The 14,000-nt window shown below is 42.6% G+C and overlaps 1 protein-coding gene across 1 annotated transcript in view; it reads left to right on the top strand.

Moving 5' to 3' along the window:
• LOC113438696 (ankyrin repeat and fibronectin type-III domain-containing protein 1-like) overlaps positions 1–14,000 on the top strand; it is a 307,222-nt gene that overhangs the window by 182,752 nt on the left and 110,470 nt on the right. The window contains exon 5 of the mRNA XM_087912443.1: positions 1,618–1,658. Within this exon, the coding sequence (XP_087768569.1) occupies positions 1,618–1,658 (41 nt within the window). The remainder of the gene's footprint in view (positions 1–1,617; positions 1,659–14,000) is intronic.

Raw genomic sequence — 14,000 nt, 5'->3', positions numbered from 1 at the left:
CCTTCCCAAATGTAAGATCACAAAATACATCTTTGCTTCAACTGATCCTAAAGATCCACAGTGAATTTGAGTTCTTTGCAAACACGTACGTATTTAATTTGTATTTCAAATACAATTTTGGTGGCTTTGGGGGGTGGGTGGAATTCAACCTGGATTTTCTGTTTTTGCCTTGCAAATGCTAGCTTTTTTGACGGGGCCATTTAGGATTCCATCAAAGACTTAAATTACTTGGGAATAAGGACACCTGTTAACAAAACGAGAGATGATGGATGAGTTGTGTTTTGGAAGGACAGCTCATGGGAATCTCTCAACCCCATTGGCAGATTGGCATGGACAAATCAGAAAGCTTGTGGAAAACAAAGCATGAATTTAAGTAGAGATTCGGGATCCAGTATCCCCTTTTGCTTTCAAAGAGTAAGGGAGAAAACTCCCAGCTTCCAAACCATTGAAAAATATTTGCAGTGGAATTTATGAAAGATGATGCATTGTGCGAGACAGATGTTGTCCCATTTCCCACAGGATGGATCCAGCTGTAGCAGAAATGATGGTGCAGAATTTCTAGACTCAAAACAGGATTCTGCTTAGCTAGCAAGAACTGTAATATAGGAGCCTAACTAAGAAAATCTAAAGTTAAGGATTTTTCCAAGTGGTAGATTTTCTTTCTGGTTGGATCCACATACGGAGACCTATAAGAAGCCAGACTTCCAAGAAGAGGCATTACATTGTACTTGATTAAATACAAAAGTGTGTGAAATTGTCTTTTTATCAAGCTCATTAGTTCCATTTTATTTTCTGGTCTCTGGGAGGTGACCTTCTTGTTTTCTGCTTCATTTGGAAAATGGGTGAGATTTAATCTTCTGAGATACAACTCATGAATTTAGCAATGCCCTCTTTCCTTAGGTTCTTCCCCTTCCCTTCCCCTTCCCTTCCCTCTCCTTCCCTTCCTTTCCCTTCTCTTCCCTTCCCTTTCCTTAATCCTTCCCTTCCCCCCGTTTAATTCCTTAATCCCTTCCTTTTTTCCATTTTCTCTTTTTTGCAATAGGTCCCTGCTGGAGTTCATGCTGATTTGTCCATGCCAATCTGCCAATGGGGTTGAGAGATTCCCATGAGTTGTCCTTCCAAAACACAACTCATCCATTATTTTCTTGTGGACTAGCAAGTAGTTAATATACTCTGAATTTTTGCCACGAGATTGGGTTAGTTGAAGGAGTTTTGGGACATCAGCCACTTGAAAAATGCATAATTAAAGCATATAAATCAGAGATTTCCAACCTTGGCAGCTTTAAGACTTGGGGCATTTCAATGCCCAGAATTCTCCAACCAACCATGCTACCTGGGGAATTCTGGGAGTTTAAGTCCCCAAGTCTTAAAGTTGCCAGAGTTGGACACTCCTGATGTAGATGTTCCATTTTCTTCCTATTGCGGTGAATACCACCATTCCCATTTATTTCTGACATATGAAGGGTTGGAACTAAGTAACCGAAGGTGAAAACTCATGTCTTACTGGTGCCACCTATATGTGCATGATGTCATGCTTGTTATTTTTATGCTTCTTTTACCTTCTGCATGTACCTAAGGAGAAAATGGGACTAAATGTTATGATTTCCTTTCTTTCAGAGCCTGGGATCAGCTGACAAGAAGGATTTGTACTCTTCAAAGTAAGTCTTACATTTTTTTTTCTCAGCAAATTTTCAACAAGGCGAATCCATTAATGTGTGTCATCTAGGAGATTTTAAGCCATCTGTATTAACTCTTTGGAGGTCATGGGATCTTGGCTGTTGAATGCTTGCAAAGAAAGTGGTGGCAAAAAGCAATATTGGCTTTACAATCAGTTGAAGCGTCACCTACTGCAGATCAGAAGTATCCAACCTTGGCAACTTTAAGACTTGTGGACTTCAACTCCCAGAATTCTCCATGTTGACTGGGGAACTCTGGAAATTGAAGTTCACATGTCTTAAAGTTTCCAAGCTTGGATGCCCCAAATGTGGATAGTGGAAATGTGAGATGTCACAGAGATACTACCTTGAGTAGAGATTTATTCCTTTGTTTTGGTGGACACCAATGAAAAAAAGACTTACCGAGTTTCTTTCACTGTTTCTTTTTCTGTATATGTGCCATCAGAAAGCAATTTCGAAGAGATTTTTCTATGCCAGGTCCTAAGACAGTTGTTCTGATTGGCTAATAAGATGGCTTCTAAGTTCTTCTTTGGTAGCTCATTCACAGCTAACCTCCATTCTTCAAATATATATTCTATATAATGCAGGTTATTTCTTGACTAGAAAAGGATATGTAAGATGATCTTCTTGGTATTTATATAAAGCTACGGGATCGCCTCCCTCTAACATTACAGTATTTTCAGGTGGAAAATTGCATCCTTCTGTTAGTAGTGTTGCTTGGCAAAATTGGGAAATGGATACACGAACCCTTTTCAAGTATTTCCTGAATATCTGGAAAACCTTGGTGTGATTCTTATCTTCCTTCGAATTTCAGTAGAGTGCTAGAATGCAGATCTAAGAACAGCCCTGTGTGTTTATCAAGGAAATAGATGTAGAAAATATTCTGTCTGAATCATATGGATCTATTTTATCTATTCTTGGGGATAAACCTTTGCTTTCTTGCTGCCTGAAATTACAAAGGGGTTTATTTTGGAGAATTGAAAGGGTTTTTATATTCAGATGATGGCTTTATATTCAAATGCAATTTTATTTCTTGGCTCCTCATGTGGTTCTGTATACAGGTAGTCCTCAACTTAAAACAGTTTCATTTAACGACAATTCTAAGCTACAGTGGCACTCACACTTGCAACCATTGCAGCATTCCCCATGGCCCTGTAATCAAATTCAGCCGCTTAGCCAACTGACTCATATTTATGACCACTGCAGTGTCCTGGGGTCATGTGTTCCTCTTTTGCGACCTTACAAAATGCCCCAATTAGTGACAAGGATTTGGGGCTCAATTGTGGCCTTATGTTGAGGACTACCTGTAGTTCAGAGGTAGAGCATTGTGTAAAACATGGCATTTCTACCTAACTTTGTCCAAGGGCCTTGCTTTGCTAGAAGTGATTGCAGATTGATTTCAGAAGGTTTTAAATTGAGACAAGGAAACCCAAGTTAAGACTCCTGTAATGTCTCGAGTTTGTCATTAGTTTAAAAGGAAGTGATAAGCTACCTATACTGAACATATGTAGACAGAACTGGGCCTGTGTGACTTATTAACTACTCCCATCAGTATATCCCAAAATGCTATGTGCGTCAATTGCAGAGGCTAAATCACAATTTAGATGATTTAAAATTCTCTTTGCTTCAGGGCATTTTGTAATTGCCGGTTGGGCAGAGGGAGCGAAAGCTGTCATGGGAAATCTGCTCTCTCCATTAGGACCTTTAGTAGCCAGAGATCCTTCAGAAGGTTCCCTGGAGTAATGTGGAGTAGATTAGTTAGTCTGGCATTTTTGCCAGATCGAAGTTGCAAAGGTGCGCAGCCCATGTTTAACGCGATTGCTATAAATTAAGGAAGCACTTCTCGGAGCAGTTTTAACTCTTGCGTAACAAAAGTCTTTTCCGCTTGTGGTGGCTATTTATAGAATAACTCCTCACAGCATGGTAGGTGGCAAACACATTTTTCTCTTTGGTGTCCTTTATGCTTTCCTCCACACCGCCACCCAGCACAATTTTGGGTGAAAATTGATCCAAATTGCTTTTGCTGGTCCATGATGGACATGCAGATTAGGTTGTGTTGTTGGATTGCGTTGCATTGGCTTGGATTGGATGAGGTTGAGTTGAGTTGAGTTGAGCTGACTTAAATTGGATTGGGTTGCATTGGATTGGGTTGGGTTAGGTTGCATTGGATTGGGCTGGGTTGGGTTCTTCTGACTTGAGTTGTGATGTGTTATGTTAGGCTGGGTTGGATTGGGTTAGGTTGGATTGGATTGAGTTGCATTGGGTTGGATTGGGTTATATTGGGTGGGGCTCACTTGGTTTGGGCTGACTTGGGTTGTGTTGTGTTGGGTAAACTGGATTGGATTGGGTTGGGTTGGGTTGATTGATTGATTGCATAAATCTGAATTGCATAATCCATCTTATTGGACTGTTGGAGGAATGACACCATTAGTCAAACTTGGTCATTAATCAAATGTTTGAATTTTGTTCAGTCTTTGCCTTGGGAATATGCCCTACGTTGCCTTTGCAAATAAAATGCCTGGGTGCATATGATCAAGCTAGCGTTCTCCTCTCCTGGATCTAATGAGCTTTCCTTGTTCATTGGAATTGCTGGCCATACAAATAACAGTTCTGTATTTGTTATATGAATTTCACTCATGAACTGTACTTTTTCATCTTTATTTTTAAGACTATATGTAGTCATCCTGTCTCTAGAAGTGACCAACCGAAGCAGTGGTCAACTTTAGCATACAATGTCCTGTTATTGGCGCCTAGAAATATTACTGTCACTCGTCTGGTTCAAAACCAGATTGGCCAGTCTCCTCCCATTCTGGGTTTCTCCAAATTAAACAGTGGGTTGTTGAAAGTTGATGGATTTTTTTCAAAAAATACACCGATGGTTCGATTTCCTGTTGAAGCACAGAACGCCAAAGAGAAGGTATAAAGAATTTGTCAGGCTCAAACTATGCCAGGAAGGAGCAGGAAAATTGCAGGCTTATTACAAAAGAGCGGTTAGCTTTTGAATTTCCAAAAATTCTTTTTTTAAAAATTAAGTTTCAACAAAGAGGGTAAAAATTCAAAAGAGACAAAAATGGAGGGGTTAGGGGAAAAGGGAGGGTTAAAGAAAAAAGCAAACTCGGGAGTGGAAAGAGAAGGAAAAAGAAGGAAAAAAGAGAAAGTGGCATGAAAGAATTACTTCAGTACAAATGGATCTACCATACATTAACCTCTTATAGGTAGTCCTTACAAACATAATTGGGGCCAGCATCCTGTTGCAAACAAGACAGTTGTTAAGGGAGTTGGTCATGGTGCACTGAAGATGGTGTTTGATTTTGTTGTACGAGGTGCAATGACAATTAAAAAAAAGTAAACTAAACTTATAGAGTCAGCCTTTTGTCCCCAACAATCTGGCTCCTCCTTTTACCCCCTTTGGAAGGAGGGAAGGCTGAGCGAACCTTGAGCTGGTTAGGATCAAACTCCTGGCAGTGAGCAGACTTAGCATCCTACCCACTGTGCACCAAGGAAGGAAGGAAGGGAGGGAGGGAGGGAGGGAGGGAGGGAGGGAGGGAGGGAGGGAGAAAAGGAAGAGCAATAGCAATAGCCCTTAGACTTATATACCGCTTCACAGTGCTTTCCAGCCCTCTCTAAGCAGTTTACAGAGTCAGCCTTTCTCTCTTAGCCTGAAAAATACAATACACATAGTCCTTCAACTTACAGCCGTTTGTTTAGTGACTGTCCAAATTACAATGGCACTGACCAAGAGAACTTATGACCATTTTTCATACTTAACTACCACTGCAGCATCCCTAGGGTCACACATTTATGCTTATAACTTATGATGGTTGCAGCGCCCCAGTGTCGCGTGTTTCCCTTTTGTGACTGTCAGCCTTCAAGATTTTTCCTTCAAGATTTTCTCCCTTTGCTCTGCATCTTTTGGCTGTCATAAGTAACGGGGAAAGAAGGGGGAAATGGTTATGGGAAGTGAACTGGAGGTGTTACAAACCAGAACTGTATAAGCTGGGGAGGGGGGTACATTCTTGCTTAGGTTTCTATGCTATGCGCAGCTGCAACCCTTTATCAAACTATGTCAAGTTCAACGGACAGAAGCCTCATCACCACCTGGAGATGCTCACATGATGATATACACAACTTTTAATTGGATGAGCCAATTGAACTATTGGGGTAGGAATGTTGCCATTACTTTGTATATGTGACGTATGCGCCCATTTTCTCAGATTTAGAATTCTTTTGTTGCTGCCACTTGATTTCCAGTAAAAGATATCTTTTCTCTGATTAAAAGAGTCTAAGTATTTCTTTCTTGGATTTTGAATGGAGCACCAGCTGACAGTGACCTTCAGACAAGCAAAATCCATGCGGGGAAGCCAGAGTCACTTCACAACCGCTTTGATGACCTGGGGCATGGCACAAAGGCAACACAGTCAAATAAGCAATAACAGTCCCTTTATTATCTCCAACTTTGCCCCAAATGTCCAGGTTACCTTCTGGCTGGAGAAAAACTCTCCAAGGAACAGCCTTTGACTGCAAAAAATTAAGTCCAAAAATGAGCAACACAAACTGTAACTTAAAGTCCAAACAAACCAAACTGAAGTAATTAGTTCGACAGGGCAGGAGCAAGAATTTCAGACTTGAAGGCACGGCAAAACTCACACAGTTGGGAAAACGCTAGGAACACAGATACACCACGACAACACAGGATAAAGTCACATTTGCTCCCAGCAGCTTGCTGCACGCAGCCTGCCTTTCTTATCAACTGTCTTCCCAGCTGTGACTAATGAAGGGAATCAGGGCCCTTTCCTTTCCCGTAAGCCAGTAACCCATGTTGCTCTCTTCTCCATTCCTCCCTGCGTGCCCTAGGATGAAGAGGGGGTGGGCCTGGTTCTTCCTCTGAACTCCCTCTCCCTTGCTTCTACCTCTCCCCTGCTCTGCCCAGCTGGACTTTGCCCTTCCCCAGTTTCATCCACAGCCAACGCAGCCACACTCCCGCTCCCTGTCAGCTGTCCAGCTTCCTCCTCGAATTCAGACTCTGACAGGGGCATGACAACTGTGTTAACTGACTTCCCAACTGCTGGGGTTCATTTAGCAAAAGGTCATAAAATGGGAGCGAATCTCATTTCACAGCGGTCTCGCTTAGCAACAGAAGACTGGGGCTCCGTCACAGTCATAAATCAAGCACCACCTGTGTATACCTTCTCTCTGGCAAAAGCCAAATCGTTTGTCGCTCTCCATCTTTTAGTAGGTGGGAAGCATCCAATTAAATACGCAGCTATGCTTTCCCTTCCAGGCTGATTTTTTTCTCCCCTCCTTACCAAGCCATAACTCTCTGGAATGACAGCTGGCAGTTTCTATCACCTTCTCTCTCTCTCTCTCTCCCCCTCCCCCAGAGGAACACATAACAGGGTGTCACTCAAATCAGCAATTCAAAGGATCGGCACTCTGGGCTCCCATCTCCTGCATCTGATGAGCGACACGATCAGAGCAGGGGAGAAATGGGGTGCGGTGACAACCCAGTGCTTAACCTTTAGGGGTCCTCAACTCTCCGCTGCTTAACGGAGGAGGGGTCAACTAGTGGTCAACCATTCGGGTTTGAACCAGGCAACCGAGTTGGGGAGAACCGAGAGAGATTTATTTCATTTTGTTTGCACGCCGCTGATTTGGTGACGGCCTGAGGAAGGCAGGGTTGTGTGTTTGAATTGAACAATGCCTTGGCTTGTCTTAACGAGGAAAATGTCAGTTGCAAACATAATGAGGAACCTCGGGTTAAAATGGCAGCAACTGTGCCTTGGATGAATAGAATAGAATAGAATAGAAAATAGAATAGAATAGAACAGAACAGAACAGAACAGAATAGAATAGAATAGAATAGAAAACAGAATAGAAAATAGAATAGAATAGAATAGAACAGAACAGAACAGAACAGAACAGAACAGAATAGAATAGAATAGAATAGAATAAGGAAAGAGTAGAATAGAATAGAATAGAATAGAATAGAATAGAATAGAATAGAATAGAATAGAATAGAATAGAATAGAATATTGGAATGAAGAATAGAATAGAATGGAATAAAATAGAACAGAATAGAAAATAGAATAGACTAGAATAGGATATGGGATGAAGAGAAGAGGAGAGTTGGAAGGGACCTTGGAGGTCTTCTAGTCTAACCCCCTGCTTAGTCAGGAAACCCTATAGCATTTCAGACAAATTTCAGATAGAAGGGAGGGTTTCTCAGAAATGGTCTTGGGTCTCCTGCTTGAGCAGGGGGTTGGACTCGATGACCTGCAAGGTCCCTTCCAACTTCGTTATTCTGGTATCTGTTACCTATCGAAGCCATGGTTATGGTTTCACGAGAGCTTCGGCAGAAGCTGCCAAACGTCGAAGGAATCCTGGCCAAAAAGCCCCTCTCCTCTTGGCACAAGTGTAGTCAAAGGGTGTGTCCCATCTACCATCCTGACTTTAGTGGAGGCCACCAAAGGTTTCCCGTTCCCGTTATTTTTCTACCGCTTTTAGAGAGATGGATTTTTTAAAAAAAAAAAACCACTGGGGTTGCTATAGAAACGCAAGTCATTCTTTCACTTTGGAACAGACATGGCTTTTTCTGTGATGTTTGGTTTCAACCCAGTTTAAAAACTCGTCGTGCTGAGATTTCAGAGACCCCGTAGACATTGAACTTAAGAACTCTTTTTTAAAAGGAAAGATCCTGGATAATATCATTGTTGTCCATACTTCTTCATTGTCATTATCATCCTCTGTTCTGACCCAGGCTTCCTAAACCGTAATTACGCACACACTTATTTTAAAAACAAGACTTATTTATTGCAATGCTGGGAATTGTTTTTATTCCCAGCCGGAATTAATCTCAAACAGTCCCCCGAGATAAGCACCCACCTTTAAGTTCCGTGAAGTGCTGACAAAAACAGAAGTATCAAATGAACTAGAAAAGAAACCAACCAAAGTACAAGGAGCTTCAAGAATGACTCTGAACCGATCGAACTACTTTGCTTCCTGCAAAGGTATTGTCATCTTGGCCTAACCTTTATTCCTTATGCGAGGGGCAATCACCTCCCAGCCTTAGACGTCGACATGAAACTCTCACATGGTTCAGGTTCTCTGGCCCACTGACACATCTGAAAGAGTCTTGCTTGGTCTTCTCTCAGCGGTTGCAATGTATTTGGTTGAGCTACCAGATATGGCCTGCAAAATCTGAGGCTACCATTAAGTGAATTGAAAGGCTTCTGAGACCGTAATTAAGCACATACTTAGTTAAAACAACTCTTGTTTTATTTCAACGCTGGGAATTATTTTCCTTCCCAGCCAGTAATGAATCTCAAACAGTCCCTCGAGATAAGCACCCACCTTTATCTCCTTTGAATTGCTGCCAACACTAGAGTGGCAAATGAACTATAAAAAAAAACCAACCGAAGTACAAAGTCCACACAGAGCTTCAAGGATTACTCCAAACAGAACAAATGTCATCACAAGACCCTTGGGCACGAGTCCCAGAAAGTACTGTCTGCTTAGCAATGGAAATTCTGCTTTCAATTGTGGTCATAAGTCAAGGACTATCTGCAGCTTGTCCACGTCTCTGAACCCTTTGCTATTGATCCATTTGAAACTTTTCTTTTGCAGTCCGAATGCTTTATTGTGAGTGTGATTTTTTTTCCCCCATCTCCTTCCATCTTTTCTGCGCAGCCCTGTAGCTTGTGAGGTGCATTTGTTCTGTTTGCTGTTTTATTGGCTTCTCTGACCTTTCTGGGAACTAATATATTGCTAAATGTCTTTGGTTTCCCAGTAACATTCTTGCTGCCCTCTTGTTCATTTGCAATCTGACTCTTTCAACAAGTGCCATTTAAACTGTTTTTTTGCAACTAGGGAGGCCGTATGTTAGACCAACACGGTGGACAATTCCTATTTGATTTGACAACCTTTTTTTTTTCAGTTGGCCTACTTCACCTGTTATGGCTTACAGGTGTGGATGAGAAACAGATTCTTATGGTAAGGTCCTCTCACCAGCTTTACTGTACTGTAAAACAAGGGGAAAGAGAATCTCGTTTTCCTATGCTTATTATTTTTATCTGACCATTATTACTTTATAAGTCAAAGTGCTATTACTTCCTCTTCCTCCTATTTTCGTTACAACAGTCCAGTAAGGTGGGTTGGGCTGAGAAGGAGTGATTGGCCCCAAATTCCCCAGCCAGCTAGGGGAAGGAAGGGCTAGAACTCACCGCCTCCTGATGATTGGCCCAAAGTCACTCAGTTGCCTTTCATGCCTAAGGTGGAATTGGAACTCAGCACCTTCCAGTGATTGGGCCAAAGTCACCATCTGGCTTTCATATCTAAGGTGGCACTAGAACTCCCGCCAGCACCTGCACCACAACAGCCAATTGGCTCCTATTAAAACCAATTTCATAAGTAGTTTCCATTTCTCTTCAAAATATAGACCTCTCAAGGTCATAAAATCAAATTTGATGAGCTTAAGCAGAGTGGCTGATCTTGGTTCTTCTCCTTTGTTGTTGCAAGAAATGTGATCCAGAAGGAAGCGGTAGAATTTATTTTTAAGAAGTGGAGGTCCGTAAATACGAATGTTTATGACCCGTGTATAATGTATATGAATGTTTATAAACCTGAAATTATCATAAGTCACTTTTTCCAGTGCCGCTTTAACTTGAGAACGGTCACTAAAGGAACTCTTGTAAGTCGAGGACTACTGATAAAATCCCAAAGGTCTTAAGGTTACTTGAGAGCTGACGGGAGGAGAAGACATTGGACATAAATTGTGAAGTCCAGAAGCTGAAATCCGGGTCCCCATCAGCCAAACATCTGATGCGTCGCTTGGATTTTGCAAAGACAGAGAAGGCTTTTGCAAGTCTCGCCTGCTTAGACAGTGTAGCTTTAATGTCCCAAAGTACTCGGGGACTTTCCACTCCCCCTCCGGTCATCAGTCGGCTCTCGGTGAAGCTCTGAAAGGGCCGGTTTATTAAACAAACACACTTAGTGTAAAAAGTTTATTTCAGTTAATTAGGACTTGGTTGCAATGGAAACAAATTATCCAGGTGCCCAGCGCCAAGTTAAACAGCCAGGGTGTGAGTGCCGGGGAGGAGAGGGGTCTCGAATTAAGGCGATGCAAACAAGCCTCTTCAGTTAACTCTGTGTCCCTTTAGTCTATTTATTTGGTCATTCCTGCATGGCTTTCACAAGGAGCCTCCTTGGCCTCTTTAGAATTTAGAATAACAGAGTTGGAAGGGACCTTGGAGGTCTTCTAGTCCAACCCCCTGCCTAGGCAGGACACCCTACACCACTTCAGACAATTTGTTGTCCAATCTCTTCTTAAAATCTTCCAGTGTTGGTGCATTCGCAGCTTCTGGAGGCAAATTGTTCCACTGATTAATTGTTCTCACAGTCAGGAAATGTCTCCTTAGTTCAAAGTTGCTTCTCTCCTTGATTAGTTTCCATCCGTTGCTTCTTGTCCTGCCTTCGGGGGCTTTGGAGAATAGCTTGGCTCCCTCTTCTTTGGGGCAGCCCCTGAGATATTGGAAGACCGCTCTCATGTCTCCCCTACTCCTTCTTTTCATCAGACTAGACACACCCAATTCCTGCAACCCCGTTACTCATACGTTTTAGCCTCCAGTCCCCTAATCATCTTTGTTGCTGTAATAGACTAATAGAGACACCCAGGGCCATTCCATCACTAGTACAGGTAATCCTCAACTCAACGACTACAATTGGGAGTTGAGTTTCGGTTGTTAAGCAAGGTGTTTAAATGAGTCCTGCTTGATTTTATGACCTTTTAGCCATGGCTGTTAAGCTAATCACTGCAGTTGTTAAGTGAATCGAATCATGCAGTCATTAAATGAATCCAGCTATCTTTGGAAGCACCCACCACTTCTGAAGGCAAGCCATTCCAATAGTTTCTTGACTCTTGATGATTCTTGATTCTTGACTCTTGACAAATGAATCTTTTCTTTTAGGTACCCTGAGAGCATTTGCACCAAAGACAAATTCCTTGTGTGTCCAATCACACTTGGCCAATAAAGAATTCTGTTCTGTTCTATTCTATTCTATTCTATTCTATTCTATTCTATTCTATTCTATTCTATTCTATCCTACTCTACTCTACTCTACTCTACTCTACTTTACTCTACTCTACTCTACTTTACTCTACTCTACTCTACTCTACTCTACTCTAGTTGATTGTTCTCACCCTTAGGAAATTTCTCCTTAGTTCTAGGTTGCTTCTCTCCTTGATTGGTTTCCATCCATTGTTTCCTGTCCTTCCCTCAGATGCTTTGGAGAATAGCTTGACTCCCTCTTCTTTGGGGCAGCCCCTGAGCTATTGATAGGCTGCTCTCATGTCACCCCTGGTCCTTCTTTTCACTAGACTAGACTGACCCAACTGCTGCAACCATTTTTCATATGCTTATTATGGAATGTTGAGTAAGACCAAACAGGCTGGGTTCACATACTAAATGATCTATTATGATTTACTCGCTGACAGTAAACCATGACAGATGGTTTACTTTGTTCAACTAACAACCAGTGGTGGGATTCAATTTTTCTTTTTACTACTGGTTCTATGGTCATGGCTTGGTGGGCATGGCAGGGGAAGGATAGTGTAACATCTCCAGCCAGAGGTGGTATTTGCTGGTTCTCCGAACCACTCAAAATTTCTGCTACCGGTTCTCCAGAACTGGTCAGAACCTGCTGAATACCATCTTTGCTCCATTCCCACTCCACTCCCGGGGGAAGGATACTGCAAAATCCCATTCCCTCCCTACCCCACTAATCTGCTTTTCAGCCCTGTTTTCCTGTATAGGACAACCAATCAGCTGGGACTCAGGAGGCAGAGAACAGATGGGGCTGGGCTAATCAAGAGGTGGGATTTGCAAGTTCTCTGAACTACTCAAAATTTCCACTACTGGTTCTGCAGAACCGGTCAGAACCGGCTGAATACCACCTCTGCTAACAACCCCTTAGTAAGGTTGGTTGGCATTCTCTTGTTTGCATATTTCCCCAATCTGCTAACATTTCTGCATTTCCTTGCTTATTCTTCTGAGATTTCAGTCCTGTGCACCATCTCACGTCTTTCGATTTGGCAGCTTTATAAAACTAATTGATGAGAGGAGGAGGAGGAGAATCTAACCTGTGAGACACATTTTTGTTCCTTTTGTTTATTTGTTCGTTTGTTTCTGTTGTCTCCTTCCAGCCAAAGCCCCAAGCATCCGTCTTTAATGTTCCTAAAGAGCTCAGCGTCTCATTATTTAGCACCACCTTGTTGACTTTGGCCTTTGTGAGAAGCTAAGAACGGTTGGGAAGGGTTTCGACTTGGATGGGCAGCACTTGGGAATTCCAGAGCCAAGGACCAGACCAGGATAGTTAAATAAATAAATAAATAAACGAACATCCCCAGGAGGTGGTGATGGCAACCTCCTTCTCCAACCCTGCCAAGAAAATTGCATGGATGCAGTCACTAAAAATTGGCCCAGACCGAAGAGAGCATCTTTTACCTTCCAAAAAAAAAAAGTTTGACGTCTCTGTCCAAAGTTTTTCTCTCCCAAACCTCTCAACTCGCCCCCCTTCCCCCCAGTGCCTGCCAATCATTGTCTCTTTTTAAAAAAGAAAGAAATAAAATATTTGAGAGCTCGGGCTGTACTGTCAAAGAGTGGTCAAATGGCAATTTATAAAGCCGTCTGTAAAAGTAATGGAAAAATAACCCCCTCGCAAGTGTGTTTTGGACTGGTGTGGAGCTGTCAGCCACTGGCTGATGTAGACAAGGGGTCACTTTGAATTGAGGGTGCCTGGTGATGGAATGTTTTGATTGCTCCTTTTGAGGTCCTGTCATGTCAAATTCCCACCTTGCTAAGAGAGGCTGTGTGATGACCCAGGGTGGGGTACAGAACGAACACAGTCACAAAAAAAAAAAACAGTGAAGCCTCTTTTAGTCCTTCACTTTGCTTCCAAATATCCTTGACGGAAGACAAAAAACTCCCACACAAACAGTTACACAAAGAAGGGAAAAGGAAAACAAACCAGGCAAGAAAAGGGCTGAAGGATGTCCATAGATAACACACACTGGGAAGGACGCCAAACTCAGAGAGGAACCATAAACTAGAGATATTTCCATGCTTTGTTTCCAGCACTCGCCAGTACGCAGGTCCATCCTCTTATCCAGTTGTCACAGCTGCAGCCCATGAAGAGAATCAAGGCCCTCTCTTCCCTGTGTGCCCTAGGATAGAGAGGGGATGGGCCTGGGTCCTCCTCTGACTGCCCAGTCGGCCTCTGCCCTTCCCCAGCCTCCTCCACAACCTCCGGAGCCACACCTCCACTCCCTGT

Source organism: Pseudonaja textilis, chromosome 14 (assembly GCF_049901715.1).
Source record: "Pseudonaja textilis isolate UNSWEBS1 chromosome 14, rPseTex1.2, whole genome shotgun sequence".
Classification (NCBI taxonomy): Eukaryota; Metazoa; Chordata; class Lepidosauria; order Squamata; family Elapidae; genus Pseudonaja; species Pseudonaja textilis.
The sequence above is the reverse complement of the archived record's forward strand: the minus strand, read 5'-3'. Positions and strand labels throughout refer to the sequence as shown.